This window comes from Tachysurus vachellii, chromosome 10 (assembly GCF_030014155.1).
Source record: "Tachysurus vachellii isolate PV-2020 chromosome 10, HZAU_Pvac_v1, whole genome shotgun sequence".
Lineage (NCBI taxonomy): Eukaryota > Metazoa > Chordata > Actinopteri > Siluriformes > Bagridae > Tachysurus > Tachysurus vachellii.
This window is the reverse complement of record NC_083469.1, coordinates 26,119,580-26,142,079: the sequence shown is the minus strand read 5'-3', so window position 1 is coordinate 26,142,079 and position 22,500 is coordinate 26,119,580. Positions and strand designations below refer to the sequence as shown.

The 22,500-nt window shown below is 40.5% G+C and overlaps 1 protein-coding gene across 1 annotated transcript in view; it reads right to left on the bottom strand.

Moving 5' to 3' along the window:
* Nucleotides 1–22,500, bottom strand: part of adck1 (aarF domain containing kinase 1) — a 111,415-nt gene that overhangs the window by 40,557 nt on the left and 48,358 nt on the right. The window contains exons 5-7 of the mRNA XM_060880497.1: nt 11,734–11,892; nt 10,854–11,012; nt 9,233–9,349 (exon numbers count right to left, since the gene is read on the bottom strand). Of these exons, the coding sequence (XP_060736480.1) occupies nt 9,233–9,349; nt 10,854–11,012; nt 11,734–11,892 (435 nt within the window). The remainder of the gene's footprint in view (nt 1–9,232; nt 9,350–10,853; nt 11,013–11,733; nt 11,893–22,500) is intronic.

Genomic DNA, 22,500 nt, shown 5'->3' with positions numbered 1-22,500 from the left:
GAAGAGAAGAGAAGAGAAGAGAAGAGAAGAGAAGAGAAGAGAAGAGAAGAGAAGAGAAGAGAAGAGAAGAGAAGAGAAGAGGTATGTATATGTATAATCCAGCAGCAGTCTGATACACCATTACTGCAGAAAGTGTGTCACAGAGAGAGAGAGAGAGAGAGAGAGACAGAGAGAGAGAGAGAGAGAGAGAGAGAGAGAGAGACAGAGAGAGAGAGACAGAGAGAGAGAGAGAGAGAGAGAGAGAGAGAGACTGTAGGAAACAGCCACCTCATGCTACAGCACATCATTTCTCTCTGAGCTCTACCTGAACACAGCTGGCCCTTCTCCATCGCGCCAGATTGATTTTTTTGCGAATAGGACGATGCAATTACACCTGCTGCGGCCTGCGACACGGGATAAAAGCTCTCTCTCTCTCCAGCCGCCTCTCCTCCGTCACCCCGGTGGAGATCGGGGCTGTTGTGTCGAGGACGATGTTCGGTTTAGAAAAGAGGATTATAAAAATTCTCTCTCTCACTTTCTCTCAGCCGGCTGGAGTCCTAAGGAAGTGCAGGAAGTGCAGGTCAGACGTGAGCACGTGCACCTGCGCTCCAATTTACTCTCACAGCGAGGGTTCAAATGCTGGAATCAGGGCTTAAGTTATGACCTCTGGAGAGGAATTAAAGATATATATATATATATATATATAAATATATAAATCATATCAAAGCCAAACAGCAGATTCCAACATCTATCGGAAATTTCCACAAAAACAACGTAAACGAAAAAAGTCGAGTAGTTTCAGTAAAACCTGATTACACCGTGTCACGATCTTACAGCGAACTAATCAACAACAGCGTGGTGAGAGATCCTGAAGTCTGTCCTGTGTAAGAAAAATGACAAATGAAAGACGTCACGCTTTTAATCTGTTTATTGTCACGTTTAATCGTAATCTATGGAAGAAATTTCGTCCTTCGAGAAAACTTTTTCGATTTTTTTATTTTTTTTTTTTGCTTCGTTTAAAAGGTTGTGGACAAACAGCGTGAAAAATCCACAAGGCCGTGAGTTAACCTGCAGGTTAACGTGAAATTTAAACATATATATAAAAATATAATAAATGTATTTTAAAATGATTAAAATATAAGCACAATTATTATTATTCAATTATTAAATTTTTGATTTTTTTTATTTATTTTTTATATGTATCTTTTCCATTTTTATTAGTTTTTATGATTATTATTAAATATTTCTTGAGTATAAAATTTATAATAATATATAAATATAATATATATGGGGGGGTCACGGTGGCTTAGTGAGACTCGTTCGCCTCACAGCTCCAGGGTCGGGGTTTGATTCCCACCTCCGCCTTGTGTGTGTGGAGTTTGCATGTTCTCCCCGTGCCTCGGGGGTTTCCTCCGGGTACTCCGGTTTCCTCCCCCGGTCCAAAGACATGCATGGTAGGTTGATTGGCATCTCTGGAAAATTGTCCGTAGTGTGTGATTGTGTGAGTGAATGAGAGTGTGTGTGTGTGCCCTGCGATGGGTTGGCACTCCGTCCAGGGTGTATCCTGCCTTGATGCCCGATGACGCCTGAGATAGGCACAGGCTCCCCGTGACCCGAGGTAGTTCGGATAAGCGGTAGAAGATGAGAGTGAGAGAGTGAGAGAATTATATATATATATATATAAATAAAACTAGAATATTAATAATACATTTTAGGAGAGTTTTTGTGTGTGAGGTTTGGTGTTTGTCTTTTTTTCCTAAATCCCCAGACAGAAATCTCTCTCTCGTGTTTAGTTTCTGTGTGAAACTAAACACTTGCTTCTGATTATTTACACACATTATTAAAAAAAATCCAAAAAGTTGATTTATTCGAGTCGTATTCTGTCGTATTCTGGCCGATACTTGGCACGGCGGAGAGAAAGGCTTTTACCGGACACTAAATCTAATCAGACGCAGCTCTGAGGTTGGCACATGAGCGGCCGATGCGTCAGACGTGAGCAGGAGATACGGGCGCGTGGATCACAAAGACACTCCGTCTCCACCCAACACACACAGCCAAACACACATCTTTTCATCAAAGGCCTTCGGTTGGAAGGAAGTCGCATCCAGATGTGTACCGTACCGTTATACCTTAATATGTTCCATATCCAGATGCTTATTGTATCGTTACTCCTCGATATGCTACGTATCGAGACATCATCGAGAGGGAGCCGTGTTAATGGCCTGCGTTGGGTTTCAGGCACTGTGTGGAGTGTTTGTTTCAATCTGTCCGCATGTCATCCCGTCTCAGGCAAGCTGTCTCCTCTAATATCTCACCTCGGCTGCGCTTGTCAGCTGGGATTTCCTGTTAGGACGGCTCTGTTTGACCCAAATACTGACAACTGTAAGGCTTTCTGACAAGTGCTCGGCGTGACCAGAGACCCGTCCTAACACCTCAGCGCAAAAAAAAACTTTGTCCCTGGTGTTATTAATAATAATAATAATAATAATAATAATAATTACGCACTGTATATTACTGAGCAGTTGGGAAAAGCAGGAAAAGAGGAAAAGGAACAAGACGGAAAACCTCCAGCACTGAAAATCTCACGAAACCCTTCCATTACACACTGCTAATGTAAAACAACAGCGAGCGTGTGGTCAAGGCCAGCTGCAGCCACGCTTCCCATTAATCAGAGCTCGGCACCGCCAGCCGCTAACACGCACCACAAACACACCGTCTCAAAGAGATGCCCGCCTTCGCTAACGTCAATTAATTCCATCTATTCCATTTGTCATTCAGCGAGGCCAAAACACTCGTTTTAGTGTTGTGTACGCAAAAAGGAGCCAAAGCATCTGCACAAGAACTGGGACTTGTGGTATAGGAGCACTGATCCTCATGGTGATAAACTGTGAGCGAAGTTACTGCTACTGATCACAACAAATGACACCGGACGAATCAGGTATTGTGTGCACACTGAAAGTGAGTGAGCGAGTGCGAGTGAGTGTCGTGAAGAAGCGTAAATGATGATGAGGTTCAGAAAAATCATCTCTCGATGGAAATCTTTCAGTTAAGGAAAAAGATTTTAAATTTAAAAAATAAAGGACATGAAATATTATATTAATAATAATAACTAATATTTTTGTTTGTTTGTTTTCTTTTTGGTCAAAATTTTCCCCAAGAAAACAAACTAACTAACTAACTTAATTAATTTAAAAAAATTGGCAGCAAAAATAGCAAAAACAATAACAGCAACAACAATAACAACAACAATAACAACAACAACAGTAAGAACAACAACAACAGTAAGAGCAGAAAAAACAACAAAAAAACAGTAACAGACAACAGCAACAACAATAACAACAACAACAATAACAACAACAGTAAGAACAGCAACAACAACCGAAACAACAACACTAACATCAACAACAATAACAACAACAATAATAACAACAACAGTAAGAACAACAACAATGACAACAATGATAACAACAACATTAACAACAGAAAAAACAATAACAACAACTGAAAAAAGTAACAACGACAGCAACAACAACATTAAGAACAGCAACAACAACAACAGAAACAACAACACCCCTAACGCCAACGACAATAACAACAACAACAGTAAGAACAGCAACAACAACAGAAACAACAACACTAACATCAACAACAATAACAACAATAACAACAATAATAACAACAACAGAAAAAGTAACAACGACAGCAACAACAACATTAAGAACAGAAACAACAACACCCCTAACACCAACAACAATAACAACAACAACAACAACAACAACAACAGTAAGAACAGCAACAACGACAACAACAACAGAAACAACAACACCACTAACATCAACAACAATAACAACAACAGTAAGAACAGCAACAACAACAGAAACAACAACACCACTAACCTCAACAACAATGACAACAACAGTAACAACAACAAAAGCAACTATAACAACAGCAGAAGTGACACCAAAGAAGATGGGAGCAGTGCGAAAAGAGAGAAAGACTGAATAAAGCGGCTCTGTAGGAGGTTTAACATCATTCCCTTTCATGTACATGGATCATCCTCTGAGTGTGTTTGTGACCGACACTGAACACACTACAGTATGCTGCATTAACACACTGACATTGCACACCTGTACACCAGAGAGTTAATACTCCGTGTGTGTGTGTGTGTTTGTGTTGCCCTGCACTGTCTGACCTCCCAGCCAAGGATATTATTGCAGATTAATTGTCTCGGTCATAACAATGTGAGGGAACTTTACAAGCAGAACGTAGCGTGGTTGAGTTTAGTGTCTCGGAGTCGGTCAGAGCCAAGGACAGCTGTAAAAACTCACATTTTAAGGACGAGTTCATTCAAAATTTAAAGCTGGAAAGATTTAATGCAGGACTATTTTAAGCAGAGAGCACGCTCCTTATTTAACTCCTTATAATTATTATTATTATAGAAACGTTATCACGGATTACACACAATTTTAGACAATATGTTTACTGCAAGTATCTGCTGGTAAAAGCTTCGGCTAAAGCTGCTGCTATAGAAACGATAAAGTACCAGCCAGAACATTTAATGTAACAATAAACATATAAAAGATTTTAATTGCTTCAGGACATGATATCTGTCCATTTCTGTTAATAAAAGAACATCTGTGAATCCTAACGCACCAAATAAACTCTATCATTATACTTACTCCTGCTACAAATCTTCATTTTGCCCTGAGGGTGTGAAAAGTTTTGCACTCATCAGTCATCACTGGAGAGGAAGCACCTCGCTGTGAGAAAGGAAGTCTGTGAGTGTGAATGCAGGGCTATGAGACATGAGGGGTTCAAAAAGTCAACCTGATCAGTGGAGAAGAAGAAGAAGAGGAAGAAGAAGAAGAAGAACAACAACAACAACAACAACAACAAACAGTAACAACAGAAAAACAACACCAACAACAGTAACAACAGAAGAAACATTAAAACAACAACAACAGTAACAACAGAAAAAACAATAACAAAAACAACATTAACAACAGAAGAAACAATAAAAATAACAAAAGTAACAACATAAACACAACAACATTAACAACAACAGTAACAACAGAAAAAACAACAACAACATTAACAGCAACAACAACAAACCAACAGTAACAACAACAACAGCAGCAGGTAACAGCAACAACAACAGTAACAACAACATGAACAACAACAACAGCAATAATAATTACAACAGGTAACAACAACAACAGCAGCAACAACAACAACAATAACTCTAACAGCAACAACAAGAACGACAACAACACTAACAGCAACAACAAGAACGACAACAACACTAACAGCAACAACAAGAATGACAACAACACTAACAGCAACAACAAGAATGACAACAACACTAACAGCAACAACAAGAATACTAACAGCAACAACAACAATAACACTAACAGCAACAACAATAACAACACTAACAGCAACAACAATAACAACAACACTAACAGTAACAACAAGAACGACAACAACACTAACAGCAACAACAAGAATGACAACAACACTAACAGCAACAACAAGAATACTAACAGCAACAACAACAATAACACTAACAGCAACAACAACAATAACACTAACAGCAACAACAATAACAACACTAACAGCAACAACAATAACAACAACACTAACAGTAACAACAAGAACGACAACAACACTAACAGCAACAACAAGAATGACAACAACACTAACAGCAACAACAAGAATGACAACAACACTAACAGCAACAACAAGAATGACAACAACACTAACAGCAACAACAAGAATGACAACAACACTAACAGCAACAACAAGAATGACAACAACACTAACAGCAACAACAAGAATGACAACAACACTAACAGCAACAACAAGAATGACAACAACACTAACAGAAACAACAAGAATACTAACAGCAACAACAACAATAACACTAACAGCAACAACAATAACAACACTAACAGCAACAACAATAACAACAACACTAACAGCAGTACCAACAGAAATTAGACAACAACAGCGAGTGACATCAAAACATCATTAAAAAGAATAATATATAATCCCTTAATAAATAATAAAATAAATCTGTTTTACTTTTTATATATAAAACATTTAAAATAAGTTCCAATCCCACAGCACACTACTGATCAGGAAGCCACACACCAATTAAGCAAATTTTCTTTGACACAGACAAACACACAAAAACCTTTATGAGTTTTTTATTTTCGAACCTTAAAAAAAAAAAAAACACCCACTCACACATTCCGAACACGGCGGCAAAGCGAAGAGAGAAAAGTCTATTTCGACCATCATCAATCTTTTGATTACTTACACGCCAGCTCCCACGCGGCGGCTCCGAGGTGCCACAGCCGCTTAATAATTCTATCCATTTTCAAAGGAGGACTCAGTCGTTTATTAGGTTCCATATCTATCTCATCAGCTGTCTAATAACTCTGCTGATCATTGGCTAATGCCGGGGGCAAGTCTCCAGGCCTGATAACACGCATGTCTACAGTGTTCCCTTTATTTACTGCACTGAATAAGCTGGACGTTACTAATGAGAGCTGCTCAGAGCAGACAAAAGGTCGTAGAGGACGCAATGGACACAGCTGACGATGACCAACACACCTTCATCTTTATTATTCCTGTCTCATCTGAGGTTAAGGTCCGTGTACATGCGTCTGATGTGTTCTCCTGGAGCGAGACAGAGGGGCGGAGTTATAGATCTCAAGGTGTTTCATTCATTTTCTATAACAGAGGCTTCGGCTGTATTGAGCCGTAACAGGTTGTCGTTTTTCTGGGGACTTTTATTATGGATGGTTGACAAAAATGTAATGTGTTGTTTATACATTTCCGCTTTATATAATAGTTTGTGAACCATTATTGTACGTGTCTGATTACACATCATATATCCACAATAATAAATGTATTTAAAAATGGATAAAAAATATATATATATATATATATATGTATATATATGAAGTCTGTTAATTGTCAACAAATCAACAAATTTTCGTGGTGAAATCTTTTATCACACCGAGATTTTTGTGCTGTGTATTTGTGTGTGTGCATGTGTGTGTATGCGTGTGTGTGTCTGTGTGTGTGTGTGCATGTGTGTGTGTATGTGTGTGTATGTGTGCATGTGTGTGTATGCGTGTGTGTGTCTGTGTGTGTGTGTGCATGTGTGTGTGTATGTGTGTGTGTATGTGTGCATGTGTGTATATGTGTGTGCGCGTATGTGTGTGTGTCTGTGTGTGTGTGTGTATGTGTGTGTGCGCGTGTATGTGTGTGTGTGTGTGTGTGTGTGTGTGTGTGTGTGTGTGTGTGTGTGCACGTGTGCCTGTGTGGGTGTGTGTGTATGTGTGTGTGCGCGTGTATGTGTGTGTGCATGTCTGTGTGTGCGCGTGTATGTGTGTGTGTATATGTGTGTGTATGTGTGTGTGTGTATGTGTGTGTGTATGTGTGTGCGTGTGTGTGTCTGTGTGTGTGTGCATGTGTATGTGTGTATGTGTGTGTGCATATGTGTGTGCATGTGTGTGTGCACGTGTGTGTCTGTGTGTGTGGGTGTATGTGTGTGCGTGTGTGTGCGTGTGTGTGTGCGCGTGTATGTGTGTGTGTGTATATGTGTGTGTGTGTGTGCGTGTATGTGTGTTTGTGTGTGTGCGTGTATGTGTGTGTGCGTGTGTGTATGTGTGTGTGCGTGTATGTGTGTGCATGTGTATGTGTGTGTGTATATGTGTGTATGTGTGTGTGTATGTGTGTGTGTATATGTGTGTATGTGTGTGTGTGTGTGTATCTGTGTGTGTGTGCGCGTGTGTGTGTACGTGTGTGTATGTGTGTATATGCGTGTATATGTGTGTGTGCGCGTGTGTTTGTGTGTGCGCGCACGCTCTTCTCCTATCCGTCGTTTAAAGGTGTGTGTTGTCTTTTTTATCTTGGCCCGTGTTTACCTGTCTGTCACATCCGCTGATGCCTGTGCTCACAACGATAAGGAGACGTTGCTGTTTAAACAAACCCACACGCAGCTTGTGCATATTAATTTCCGAGCTTGATTAAATATAACAGCAGGGAGAGTCACACAAAAGCGGGAGATTCCATTTACTAATCCTCGCGGCTTTCAGAGGACATCCGAATGTCTGCTGAATCCGTTTCACCGTCTCGACGATTTTCTCAAGGCGGAGCGTTAAAACCAAGATGAACAGAGCGAGGGCTTCTCTCCGTTATTTAATCTACTCCTGGTAGATGTCTCCACTTCTGAGTATGTATTTATGATCATAATAAAGGATGTGTTACAATACGCATTACAATGTGATGATAAACACTATTAACAAAAACGACGACTAAACAAACACTTTCTAACACAGCTGATATGTTACGCTGCTTTTTCCAAGTCCCCGTAAGCCTGTAAATATTCTAGCGGATGTTTCTTCTCCTTTGTCCACGTTGGAACGGATACACAAAGCGAGCCCACTTCTGGTTTGTTGGCTGAACTTGTACTGCATTGATAACGAACACGAGACTCGTTATTTATTCTGCTTCGGTGATTAATGTCGCATTGTGTGAAAATGCGTACCATAAGCGCTGCGTCCGTGTGATGAAGCGTCTGTGTGGGATCTGTACAGTCGTGATGCATTTGGGTTTCATGCCTGGCGTCGCGATCGGCCCTCGTGTAGCGCTCTATGGTGGACGGAGCTGCGATGTGAGTGATATTCGCTGCCTTCTTCTCATTTGCATTGTGCTATTTGTGTATCTTCTTGTCCTATCAGTTCTCTTGTAAATATGAAACCTCGTCTGTATCACGTTATTGCAGATTTTTTTTTTTTCCTTGAGATTCTCCATACCATTTCCTGTCAGGTCACAAAGCATGTCCGAACAGGCTTCGAGATAATAAAATAAAATAAAATAAAATAAAATAAAATAAAATAAAATAAATAAATAAATGAAAATCAACACTTTGCTACCGACAACAGCGCAAGAATTTATATTAAAAAAGATATAATGAATTAAAATGCTCAAGTGCTAATTAGTAAAAATCAGCATTAGTAAAAAGCTTTGGAACTTACATAGGAGAAAAAAAAATAAAAGAATGAGAGAAGAAGAGAATTGAATTGTTTTCCAAAAAAAATGATTCATTCGTTAATATTCACGAGCACTTTTTATTCTCTAAAGCGAACGCTATCATCGACGCAACGGGACACGAAGCAATTAGAAACGTTCGCGCGGAGACCCGAGGGATTGTTCGTGATAAGCAGGGTTCCCTCACCTCGTTGACGTCAATTCCGTGGTCTCTCATGTACTCGCGGTCGTTCACCTGTCCCCCATCCACAAAGTCCATGGTCAGGACCCGTCTGGTTGAAAGGTCCCAGTGGATCTTTGGTACCTGCAAGAAAAAAAAATTTCAGGAAGGAATTTGCAGTAGGAAACATAACCTAGCCCCGAAAGCGGCGGGACTCGAACCTACACTGCTGATTTCTGTCGTATTTTCTGCTGATTTGACTGGCAGATAAAATTTTTTTTAAATTGACTGCTTTAATAATCCTGCATTTTATAGTTTGCAAGACAAAACTGTGATCCTGAGGGTTTCTCAACATCCAGAGGGAGGAACTCTGTCGTGCTGAGAGTCGTTTCACTTCCTGTGCATTAAACATGGCCGAATGCAACACCGCAGGGCAAGAAGACGACGTTCTTTAAAAACACAGCTAACCTTCTATGGTGCACAGGTATGCACAGGATGTCACACAGCCCGTCAACAGCTTCTGATCAATCACAATCCAGGATTTAATAGAACCCCGGATCTTCGCATCCAATGTACTTTCTGATATCAGTGAAACCTGTAGACTTCTTATGAGATGATAACGTGATTCATTAGAAATAAACCAGGCCTCTGGGAGAGCACTTGGCAGCGATTATGACAGATTATTTACCTCATAAAGTGCTCTTGACCGTACAGGGTTTGCACAAATATCTGTGTACACTTACAATGAGCTTGCAATGACTTATACTGAGAGCGAGAGAGAGACAAAGAAAGAGAGACAAAGAGAGAGAGAGAGATCGTAAAACCATCGCCCCAAATACAAATTTACTACAGAGAAAATATTTAACATCGACCCAATAAAACTCACGCAGCGCCGCCTGAAGTAAGAGATCCATTTACAGTGACACGGTCATACATCAGAAAACAGAAATAAAAGATTTCTGAGAAGAAGAAAGAAAAAAAATACACACCGAATCTCTGCTTACGACATGAGTAAGTAAAAGCTTGAGTCAGGAAGAGGACACGTCCACAGGGGGGGATTAAACAAAACACTATTGATTTTTTGATTCAATTCTACTGGAGCTATAAATGAATAATGAGGCTGTTGGACAGGAGCGCGAAAGAACCGTCTCTGAAAAGTCAGAGCGCTTTCCTTACACGATCCAATCAGCCGAGACTGTAGATTAGACTTCAGTCCACGTGTATCGAGCAACTTTAACGGAAAAAACACGGCACTTCTCCGATTCGTTTAGTAATCAAATTTGGACACAACAAACTGTGAAAAAGCACATCGACGTCTTGAAATTATAACCCAGTGTACATGCAAATGAGATGCAAATTAGAAATACATCAAGCCCTACAACCCTGCTGCAAGGATTTAATTTGCATATTTAAACCGGATTGGCTTTTATAGTTTATAATGTTATGATATGTTTGAAAATAAAATTCTTTTCCAATAAGATATTCTCATCTTTCATTTATTTTCAAAAATTAAAAGACTAAAAAAAGCAATTTATTGGTGGCAAACGTAAGTGCGGTGGTCAGATGCAGCTTCAGTTTCCTTTAAGATTTTTTTTTTAATGTAAAAAAGCAATTCACAAACTTTAACCAACTTGTGTTTTGTCCAAACCTTGAGGAAGTTAAAGTGCTTGAGCATGTGGGACACTTTCTCAGCGTTTCTCCCCTCGTTGAGGAAGTCGAGCTCGAGGGGCATGTTTCGTTTAGCTTCTTCTACTAGCCACATAAACGCGAAATCTGGAAAGAGCCAATGAACCACCTGCAAGAGAAACTACACACACACACACACACACCCCTACTGTATGTACTTACTAACTTTATACAGTTCTGGTATATAAAACAGAAAATACATTACGTTTCTACTAAAGCGTCTAATATCAACAATTCGTCGAATCATTGAATCATCTATGGAAATGATTCATACTGATTCAAACAACATATGATAAAAATCCATTAAATATAAAACGTTAGATGTGTTTAACTTGAGTTCAAATCACTCTCTCTCACTCATTCACTCATCTTCTACCGCTTATCCGAACTGCCTCGGGTCACGGGGAGCCTGTGCCTAACTCAGGCGTCATCGGGCATCAAGGCAGGATACACCCTGGACGGAGTGCCAACCCATCACAGGGCACACACACACACACTCTCATTCACTCACACAATCACACACTACGGACAATTTTCCAGAGATGCCAATCAACCTACCATGCATGTCTTTGGAACGGGGGAGGAAACCGGAGTACCTGGAGGAAACCCCCGAGGCATGGGGAGAACATGCAAACTCCACACACACAAGGTGGAGGTGGGAATCGAACCCCCAACCCTGGAGGTGTGAGGTGAATGTGCTAACCACTAAGCCACCGTGCCCCCCGAGTTCAAATCAAATTCCAAAATAAAGAAAAAGTATTAAACTGTTAAATGAGATGACTGTCTAATAAGAATAGAATCAAATCTACAGAAGATCAGTAAGACAGAAAAATTGCACTCACCTCCATCACCATGATGTCCTTGGAGCTCTGAGCCTGAACTTTGGGATGCTGCACCTTGACCGCCACGGTGGTGCCGTTAGCCAGGACGGCCCTGTGGACCTGAGCGAGAGACGCCGCCCCTCGCGGCTTCTCCTCGAAGCTCACGAACAACTCGTCCAGCTGTAGGGAGGAAATACAGAACGTTTACACAGGTCATGTTAGCAACAAAAAATAAGATATTGTAATTCACAACACACGCTGCCAATGTTAAAAATAATTCCCTGACACCACAGGTACCGGTGACCTAACCACCACAAGGAAGTGACGCCAGTTTCCACCTTATTTGTGAGAAATAATAAAGCACTAATAAATCCACTTCAGGCATCAGCAGGCAGCATTGTTTGCTAAGTAGCAGCTGAGTCAATACAAGGCGCAAGCAATTCTCTCTCCGCATTAAACGTTGTGAAATCTTAGTTATTTACAAAATAAGCGAAGGCACTTTGCTGGTCACCAAACACAGCCCACCTTTAAATGAGTGTGAACGCCACTTAATTAAGGTCAAGTGACTCCATTTAGACGTTTCTTTTATTTATTTCTTTATTTATTTTTTGCGACTGGGTAAACACACCTCTGGGAAAAGACAAATAAGTGTAAAAAAAAAAAAAAAAAGAAAGAAAGAAACAAAGAAAGAAAAAGAATAGGGAATTAAATGCTGAAAAAAACAAACGCACACATTATGATTTAATTATGATTAAACTGCTTCACTGCTTCATTTTATTTCACAATGTTAAAAGCACTATTTCAAAAGCCAGATCTCACTATTTGCTCTGATAAAAAATAATTATAGGAGTTAACAAGAAATTAATGATAGCTGAGTTTCAGTCTCTGAATGTACCATTGTGCCGTTATGCCAAATGACCATAGACACCATTTGTTCATCTCTGTAGTGATCTCTTTTTCAGTTCAAGGTCTATCAGCGCTGTACCACTTGGGGATCAGTCACTGATTAAGCTGAAATTCTTTTGTCCATCATGAATTTATTTAAATTTGCACCATTTTAGCAGATACACTTATATTGCATCTTATCTTTTATACGATCGAGGGTTAAGGGCCTTACTCAAGGGCCCAGCAGTAGACGCTTGGTGGACCAGGGATTTGAATTCACTACCTTACAATCAGTGGTCCAACACCTTAACCACTAAGCTAACCACTTCAGCCTCACACTTTTCCCCTCCGTCTACTGAATTGCTTTAGAAGAAAAAGATTAAGAATCTTGAAATCATGGCCTATCACCACTCTAATATGTGTGAAGGAAAGAGGACAAACTTATCAATCATAAAGCTCGGCTTCATCGCTTCTCTGGACAGTTCTAACACAGCCCATGTGACTGTAGGCCATCTATCTGAACAGACAGCGTGGCCCAGCGGGAACATCAGGAACTCAGCCATCCAGTACTCTTCACCAGGCAAGACAACACAGCCCACGGCTCTGTCCGGGGACAGTTCACTCAAACGTTGTGGAATGAGATGTTTTATGAACAAAAAGCAGTTCAGAAATCTCAATAGGCTTGTTGTGTTCTCTGAGGAAATTATGACTGTGTTAGAAAAACTGGGCAAGCTTCTCACAAACTGAAAATCATGGAAATACCGGGAGCAATGCGGGAATACTGTATATCCCTAACTCGCAAGCTAACATGCGTACACCAGTTTACACGTCTGGGAAATTTAGAGTGTCCAATCAAACAATCCTTCAAGCATGTTGCTGAGGGGAAGAAGGAATCTAGAAGATCTGGAGGATTCCAAAGAACTGAAGGAAGAACCTGCAAAACCCCACAAAAATCTAAACCTAGATCTAAAGTTAAAAAAAAAAATGCTCAGTTTAACAATTTTAAAGTTGTCTGATCGGCCCTTCGGTTAATCACCTCGTATAAGCCGTAATCACCTTAATGACATAAAAGTCTTGATGGCTAATAATGACAAGATGGAAAATTTCTGCATGTGAAAATGACGTGACATACGGCTAAGTACGGTGACCCATACTCAGAATTGGTTCTCTGCATTTAACCCATACAAAGTGCACACACACAGCAGTGAACACACACACACACCGTGAACACACACCCGGAGCAGCCCGGGGAGCAGTTGGGGGGGTTCGGTGCCTTGCTCAAGGGCACCTCAGTCGTGGCCGGCCCGAGACTCGAACCCACAACCTTAGGGTTAGGAGTCACGACTTCCCCCTCAATGTTACATACATCCAAGATTTGTAGTCATTGTCTGTAGCATATCTCAAAGAACAGGCAGTCAGCATCAAAAAAACCATAGCAGGAAACAAAAACAAACAAGTGTCCAAATCAGAAAACGTGAAATATGGAAACTTGGCTTGAACCTTGACAACTTTAATGCGTGATGAGACAAATATATATGGATAGAGGAATGGCAAGCTGGTGAAGACGATGAGTAAAAGACCAATGACAGGGTGGAAACAGGACCAGAACCAAAACAAAGACATTGAAGAAAGACAAGTGTAAAAAGAATGGAGCATGATTCTGGTAACAGTAGGAGTCAAAACCTAGAGTCAAACCTACCCAAGGACCAAGGCATTCACTAAATTCCAGGGGTTTCGTTAGGTCTTGGAAAAACGCCCTCTTTCAAAAAAAAGAGCATACTACGAAGGATTTATTTGGCACTCCGTCCAGGGTGTATCCTGCCTTGATGCCCGATGACGCCTGAGATAGGCACAGGCTCCCCGTGACCCGAGGTAGTTCGGATAAGCGGTAGAAGATGAATGAAAGAATGAAATAAACAACCAAAAACTACGGTTAGGGTTAGGGTTAGGCTTAGGGTTAGATTACCAAATAGGCCACGCCTACCCGATGACGCAATATCTGTTACGCTGTTCTGAAATCCTGAAGTGCCTGCACAAGAACCAAAACATTTTTGTCAGTATACGGTGTTGTGTATGGTGTTATTCGATGTGATATGTGGATCCAATCGGAAAACAGGCCCCGACAGCGGAATACCACTAGTTTCTGTCAGTGACAATCTTATACACTTACCAAGTACCACATAGCCGCATTGTTTACTACTGGATTGGAAGCCACATTCTATCTTTCTCGTGCCAAACATTTCAACTCTGTAGTCACTGCGCATTGTATAAATGACCTTCAGTTTGCTGAAACACATTTTAAAATTTACACAAGGGATTTTATCAACACCCATGATTGATAAGATGCCAGTCAGTCCTGGTTTTCTCCTCACATTGCTGGGTGAGCAGCATTGTTTGGCATGCAGACATAGGACTTGCCTCACAAACTCACTGCAGATGGAGAAGCTGTCAAATAGACCGTGCTACGCTGGAACGCACTCATGAACCCCTGTCTGTCAAAGCATCACAAATTCGAATGAGTGACGGAATGGAGATTTTTTTGGAGCACTTCACAAAACCTCACTTATATTTGGTTATTATAGTAAAAGAACCAGGATAGACCGTCTGTATAAATAAATAATAAATAAAAAACCTCCAGTATTTCAGAAATTCAATTATGCAAATGCAATCTAGAAATTGTCCAGTTCTGTTTCCTGAAGTATTTCATTTTCTCAAACCCTCAATATAAACATATTATGTAGCTAAATGATGGGTTAAAAAGGTTCCTGTAGAAGTACCACCATAATTCAGAAATAAACATTGTGCAACAAAAAATAGCAGAAGAATTTCCAAGCCATACTGCAGGGGCAACAGTTCCAGAGCCATCCACAGCAACCATAGCCTGGGGTACAAGGATGCTGCATATAAAACAGAACAGTTAGACATATCATTGTCCTCCAAGAGCTGGCCCATTTCCTGTGATTCTCGGATGCTCGCAGAGCGGTAGTGGCTAGATTCACGTGTCTTGGACCAGAAACCTGTTAGTCCTCACCATCCTAGATTGTGCCAAATAAACATAGTTCAGTATGGCAGGCTACACTACAGTAGACTCTGGGGATTCTAGAAAGGTATCTGTTAAATCTGCAGAGGCACTAAATAGTTCGTACATTTGGCTGGATGGTCATAATGTGTAGGGTTTTTTTTTAATGTGTTGTTGACAATCAATCTCAAAATCCACTTGGGCTGTACCTTTAGTATGCATCGTTCACCTGGAAAGGGGTCAGAGTGCAGGGTACAGCACCCCGGAGCAGGGAGTGTTGAGGGCCTTGCTCAAGAGCCCAGCAGTGGCAGCTAGACTGTGCTGGGCCTTGAACCCCAATCCTCCGATCAACAACCCAGAGCCTTAACCAGTTGAGCCACCAAAGAAAGGTAAATATGGTGTTCCTTTGAATGCTTGTTTAAAAGTACAACTGCTTTCCTAAGGCCATCAAGACTGATAGTCCAATTAAGCACTTTAATTAGTCCTCTTACAACCACCCCAGTGACAACCAATGGTACAATTTACAGTCTTTTGTTGTTTTAGTAGATTTTCATCAGCTATTTGATGCGAGTCCGCACTATTTTCCTGTTTTCAATCAGAATCATTTAATGGAACATATCGGTCTTGAGCTACAGATGGTAGATGGTATTCATAGGGGTATATTAGCAGATTGACCATCCTTGTACGCTGAAGTAGTATGACGGATAAGCAGGCAGGTGGGCTCTGAATTTTGTGGCTGGTTCCCACCTTCCTGCTTATCAGCGTACAAGGGTTGCCAATCTGCTAATATAAGCATTCAAAGCAACACTACATTTACCTTTCCAGGTGAACAATGCATACTAAAGGTACAACCCAAGTGGATTTTGTGAAGGCCCTGCCCCTAAGGAACAGCCACACATTTTGACAGATGCTGTCTGAGCCCAACGGCTTCCAGCTAGGATGAACCCCAGAGCACACGTTTAGGCTCTCACCCTGTGCAGTTACGCAACTTTATGCGTAATGACCCAGAGGCTGTGCGGATACACTCTCCTGCATCACTTACCTGTAGGATAAAATTAGCTCCTCTCAGCTTTGTGTTATTCATGGCAAGCTTCGAGCTTCTCAGCAAGCATGGAATACTAATCAATTTCAAACAAAGCTTAAATCAGACCATATGTTACTATAACAAATGAGTAACACGCAGCTTTGAAAGAGAGCTCAAGAGCAGCAATGCAGCCCCACATGGAGTCTCTCTGTTCTGAACATGCACCCCTCCCCTCATGGGACTGGGGTAATGGAGGCAATTAGACAGTAGGGAGGTTAAGGAGGAATCCCTGGAGAGCCATAGTCATTAGTGAAGCCCGGTTCAGTGTCATATGCAATATGTTCATCCTACAGAGAGACACAGAGACCAAGGCAGCTGCTGGTATGTCGGCATGTTACCATGAAGAAAGAAAAAAAAAAAAAACGATGTTATTACTCCACAGTGGCGTTCTGGGAAGCACACTGCAGGTCCAGGTCACATCCCACCCACACACAAGCATTATCTTGATGTTTTGCCCTCTTTTCTTGAGGCAATTTGTGTGTCCCAATAAACCAGTCCATCCACTCTATAAATGATCTGATGTTCTGAGGTGGCTGCTATTTTGCTTAGGCTTATCTAAAGCCACACTTGAAGGAGCAGCAATCTGTTGGCGTCTGTGATGACCTGATTACACAGCGTGACCTCTGAACTAACCGCTGGCGTACCAAGAGTAATCTCAGCTGGGATTGGGACTGTGGAATGATTCAAAGAGAGCTTGGTGTCAAAATGCGAAGGTTATATAAGAAGTCTTGTCACGGGGAGTTTTTAATCAGTTCAGGATAATACTGTAAATCTAAGTCTTCAGTATGCCAGTGAACAAGATAGCTATTTATTTTTTTAGTTGTGCCAAGCAAAAAAATTTGAACTAAATGATCAGCTACCAAAGAGATATCAAATAACCAAAGAGAGCTCCCAAGCCTGATGATTCGTAACATCGAGAGTCAAAGTAATCGCTATGAGAAGCATATGAATGTCTTTCTTGTCCTGTGTCCTTCTCCCTTCAGTAAACTGACATCATTCGACCGAGTGAATTTAATGTTCGGTCCATCGATTTATCTGAAATGGCAGAAAGGTATATTTTTAATAAATCGTCATAGGAATCATAGCTATCTTCCTAGTAAAGGGTCAAAGATTTTAAAGGTTATACGTTTAAAGCTTTCATCCGCATTATTCATGCCAGCATCTGTGGGAGGACAACGGACAGCAAAATAAGGCAACGTATTCTGAGGGAGGATGTCATTCCAGAGAACATTGCGAGACCCTTTATTAAAGAAATTCAGACACCGGGGAGAAAACAGCCATTGCGTTGACAAAGAGCTGAACACTGTTGTGTGTAGTTAAGACATTCCAAACACGGAGCTGGGAATCCTGTGGGAGCTAGGGATTTCAGAGTGAATAATACACCCACCCTTCTTCCGCTCTGACCGACGATCATAGCAGCAGGTAAAGCGTCTTCAAGGCCACCTTAAACCGAACGCATGGCAGAATTGAGTTTACCTGGTTTTATTTAAACAGTGTACAGCACAGTTCACACTAATCCTATTCACAGCTAATTACACAATAATTACCATGAATTAAAGGCCATCTTGTAGCAAAGGTGCCGCAAGTGCTATAGAAACGTCTTCTTTTTTAATACCTCTCACAAAATAGGCTCTCTGTCAAGCTGCTCGTTTCTATTTTAAGTCAAACTATAACACAGCGCTCCTGATAACGAGGAGCGATAAAATAAATAACACAATTTGCGGAGCATCTTTAAAAACAGAGATTTTACAGAAAAGAAAATGTCTGGACTGACAGAGGAAGTCAAAAGTGGACTATTTGTGAATACTTGCATTATACATGGTACCTTAGGGGCAACAGGTCTCCTAGGGTGTTCCATTCAAGTTTCGCTGGAGTTTTGCTTTAAGTGACGTGACGTACGGCTAAGTACGGTGACCCATACTCAGAATTCGTTCTCTGCATTTAACCCATCCAAAGTGCACACACACAGCAGTGAACACACACACCCAGAGCAGCGGGCAGCCATTTATGCTGCGGCGCCCAGGGAGCAGTTGGGGGGGTTCGGTGCCTTGCTCAAGGGCACCTCAGTCGTGGTATTGCCGGCCCGAGACTCGAACCCACAACCTTAGGGTTAGGAGTCAAACGCTCTAACCATTAGGCCACGACTTAACCAGATCCTTTTTACAGATCCTTATAAGATTATAAGGAATACGATTCCACCAAAACGTGACAAACTATGTCCGATATTTGACACTTTCAGAAGAAATATTCGTCCAAAATGGTTTAAAGCCACAAAATAGTTATATATATATATATATATATATATATATATATATATATATATATATATATATATATTATAAGAAACTCTGCATCACGTCCTCAAAGTATTTCAATGTTCCTTCGTGAGATCTTGAGAAAACAAACAGAAGTATCACTGAAATCTTTCACCAGCAATCAGAATGCTGTGGTGAGTGTTATCACACAAACCCACACTGGCAGCTTAACACAGATGGGTGCTTTAAAAAGCAATTTGTGTGTAGCTTAACCTTGCCCTGTTCTCTCTGCCTCCAGTAGGCCTGGCTCTTTTCAGCCAATCCTCTTACGAACCGCACTGAGGATGATGTTTTAGCGATTGTTGCAGTCATGATATTGGACACCAAGTGAAAGTGACTCTGAGGTGTTACTGATACTTTACAAGTTTGAACCGGGCAACAACGGAAGAAATAATTGGTAACAATCCGCAAAATATGTCCAGTTCTACATAGTAGTACAGTTTTCTTATTAAAGTGATACATACAGCAAAGCTAGTTTTCAGCTAACAAGGTTGTAGCGTCGGTAATTATTTACGAAATATATATATATATATATATATATATATATATATATATATATATATATATATATATTCTACATACACAATACATATAATCTATCAGATAAATACTTATAATATATCAGGTAATAAAATACACTTTTCAAGAGCTATCGTATGCCAATTGCAGCTCGTACCTCTTCCACCTCAATTCTGATGATATTAATTAGGAAAATTAATAATTAAAGAGGAAAAATAATAAAGGCTGATGAGGGACTGAAACTATTCATTTTTATGTTAAAAACTGTAAATCATCGGCTCTGGGATAAGAGGAATAAAGTGCATGAGATGAGAGTGCTGTAACTGGAAAATAATCAACTTAACCAGTAATTTCTCATTAGTATTTTCTAATGCGAGAAAGAAAGAAAAGTGAGAGAGATAGTGAGAGAGAGAGAAAGAAAGAAAGAAAGAAAGAAAGAAAGAAAGAAAGAAAGAAAGAAAGAAAGAAAGAAAATTCAGAGAGAGAGTGTGTGTGTGTGTGTGTGAGAGAGAGAGAGAGAGAGAGAGAGAGAGAGAGAAAGAAAAGCGAGTGAGAGAGAGAGAGAGAGAGAGAGTGAAAGAAAGGAAGAAAGAAAGAAAGAAAGAAAGAAGTATGTGTGTGTGAGAGAGAGAGAGAGAGAGAGAGAGAGAGAGAAAGAAAGAAAAGTGAGAGAGAGAGAAAGAGCGAGAGAGAGAGAGTGAGAGAGAGAGAGAGAAAGAAAGAAAAGTGAGAGAAAGAAAAGCGAGTGAGAGAGAGAGAGGGAGAGAAAGAAAGAAAGAAAGAAAGAAAGAAAAAAATAAAAGTGTGTGTGTGAGAGAGAGAGAGAGAGAGAGAGAGAGAGAGAGTCTGTCTACAAACTGTTTTGGTAATAATTTAGTAAAAGAGTGAAGAAGACACTGAGCCCTCGAAGGGACTCGTCTCTCCAGCACATAGGAGGTGGAAGCTCTGGCTCTGAAAAATGGCGAGGCTTTAATAGGAAGCTCTAAGTAGCTCTTAGACCCGCCGTTTGATAGCACATCTATCAGAGCGAGGGGTCTCACAGAAAGTCATTACAAAAAGTAATAAAAATAAATGCTGAGGCGACAAAAGTGACCAAACACTGATGTTTTCATTTGGAACTGGAGACGTTTGTTTGACATCACGTCCTCACTCTTAACAAAAAGTGTAACTCAACAATACAGACGATCGTTCGGGGTACGTATGAAAAAATCGAAAGTTTATTATTTACGTTAGAATTTATTCGAATAAAACTAACGGAGTCTAGAAAGAGGTGGAATGTTAATGACGCGGCGATCGTTCCGATCATTTCCTGTCAACATGTGGAAACGTTTACTCGTTTACATTTCACGGAAATTTAAGGACTTCTGGCTGTCATCGGAAAGTGGCGTAGGAACGGATGTTTGGCGGATAATTAGCCGTTTTTTTATAACTCGCCCAACACAAAGGCTCACCAGGCAATGTGCAATCACAAGTAACGGACTCTGTTTTTTAGCCGTGCCGCTTGAGACAGTATAATAGCGGTGGTGGTGGTGCAATTCGCTAACATTGTCACTGAGCTGTAATTAAAACACGCTGTAATCATGCTTTAAAACCGAACACGGGCTCCACCTCTCGTGCCGACTCCTGCGTGTTAACTACATCGGCTTCGGAACAAACACAGGAACATTGTGTATCATTATCAGTGTTTTCATGGAGAAAATTACTTTTTTCTTTTATGTCAAATACACTTGACTATCACTAAACTATCTGTTTTAAGTCTTTACAAGACAAGAAGAAGAAAAAGAAAAAGAAGAAGAAAAAAAACAAATTTATCCCCTCCTTAAAATAAAAAAAAATAAAATCACCCTTTTGAACTTTGCACAGTACAAAAATCTCAACATACCAAAAAATTTAAAAAAAAAAAAAAAAATTCATGAATTATTATAAAAAAAAAAAAAAATCAACTTTTAGAAAAATAAATATTTCTAATATTAAATGTACTTTATATATAATATATAAATATAAGGAGGGCACGGTGGCTTAGTGGTTAGCACGTTCGCCTCACACCTCCAGGGTCAGGGTTCGATTCCCGCCTCCGCCTTGTGTGTGTGGAGTTTGCATGTTCTCCCCGTGCCTCGGGGGTTTCCTCCGGGTACTCCGGTTTCCTCCCCCGGTCCAAAGACATGAATGGTAGGTTGATTGGCATCTCTGGAAAATTGTCCCTAGTGTGTGATTGTGTGAGTGAATGAGAGTGTGTGTGTGTGTGTGTGTGTGTGTGTGCGCCCTGTGATGGGTTGGCACTCCGTCCAGGGTGTATCCTGCCTTGATGCCCGATGACGCCTGAGATAGTTCGGATAAGTGGTAGAAGTTGAATGAATGAATGACATAAATATATTATAATATATAAATTTCCTGCCTGAAAATTTAACAAAAATATTTCCAGCAATTTTTTATTTTTTTTTGTATGTTTGTTTGTTTTTTGGCTCAAAAGAGGTTTAAATAAAGTAAAAGGAAAATAGAAAAAGAAGAAGAATCGCATCCTCAACCGATAAACCCAACAACGAAGAAAAGCTCCTGTAACATAATATACTCGCTTAAACAGGTCCAGAATAATTAAAGATAAAAAGAATATTCCTGAACATTCCACCGGTCATGAAAACAATACTTCATAACAGCATGAAGTCCTCGCCGACTCGTCGCCGACTCTTTGTTTTTCTCTTTTGGAGACCAATGATGTCATTTCTTCCAGACGTAGCATCACCTTCGTCCTCGTCGTCCTCCTCGCCCTTGTGATTAATAAGTGCTGGGGTTAAAAGAGCGTTGCTTTATGAGATATCTGAGCACTCGCGATCCACAAGCCTTTAACACCATTCTGCCTTTGGTGAACAGATGTTTTCTTAACCACCGTAAATCCATTATTCATTACAAGTGTTGTACATGAACTCGGGGGATTTTATCTCTTCGAATTTCAGCCTCAATGTTAAACG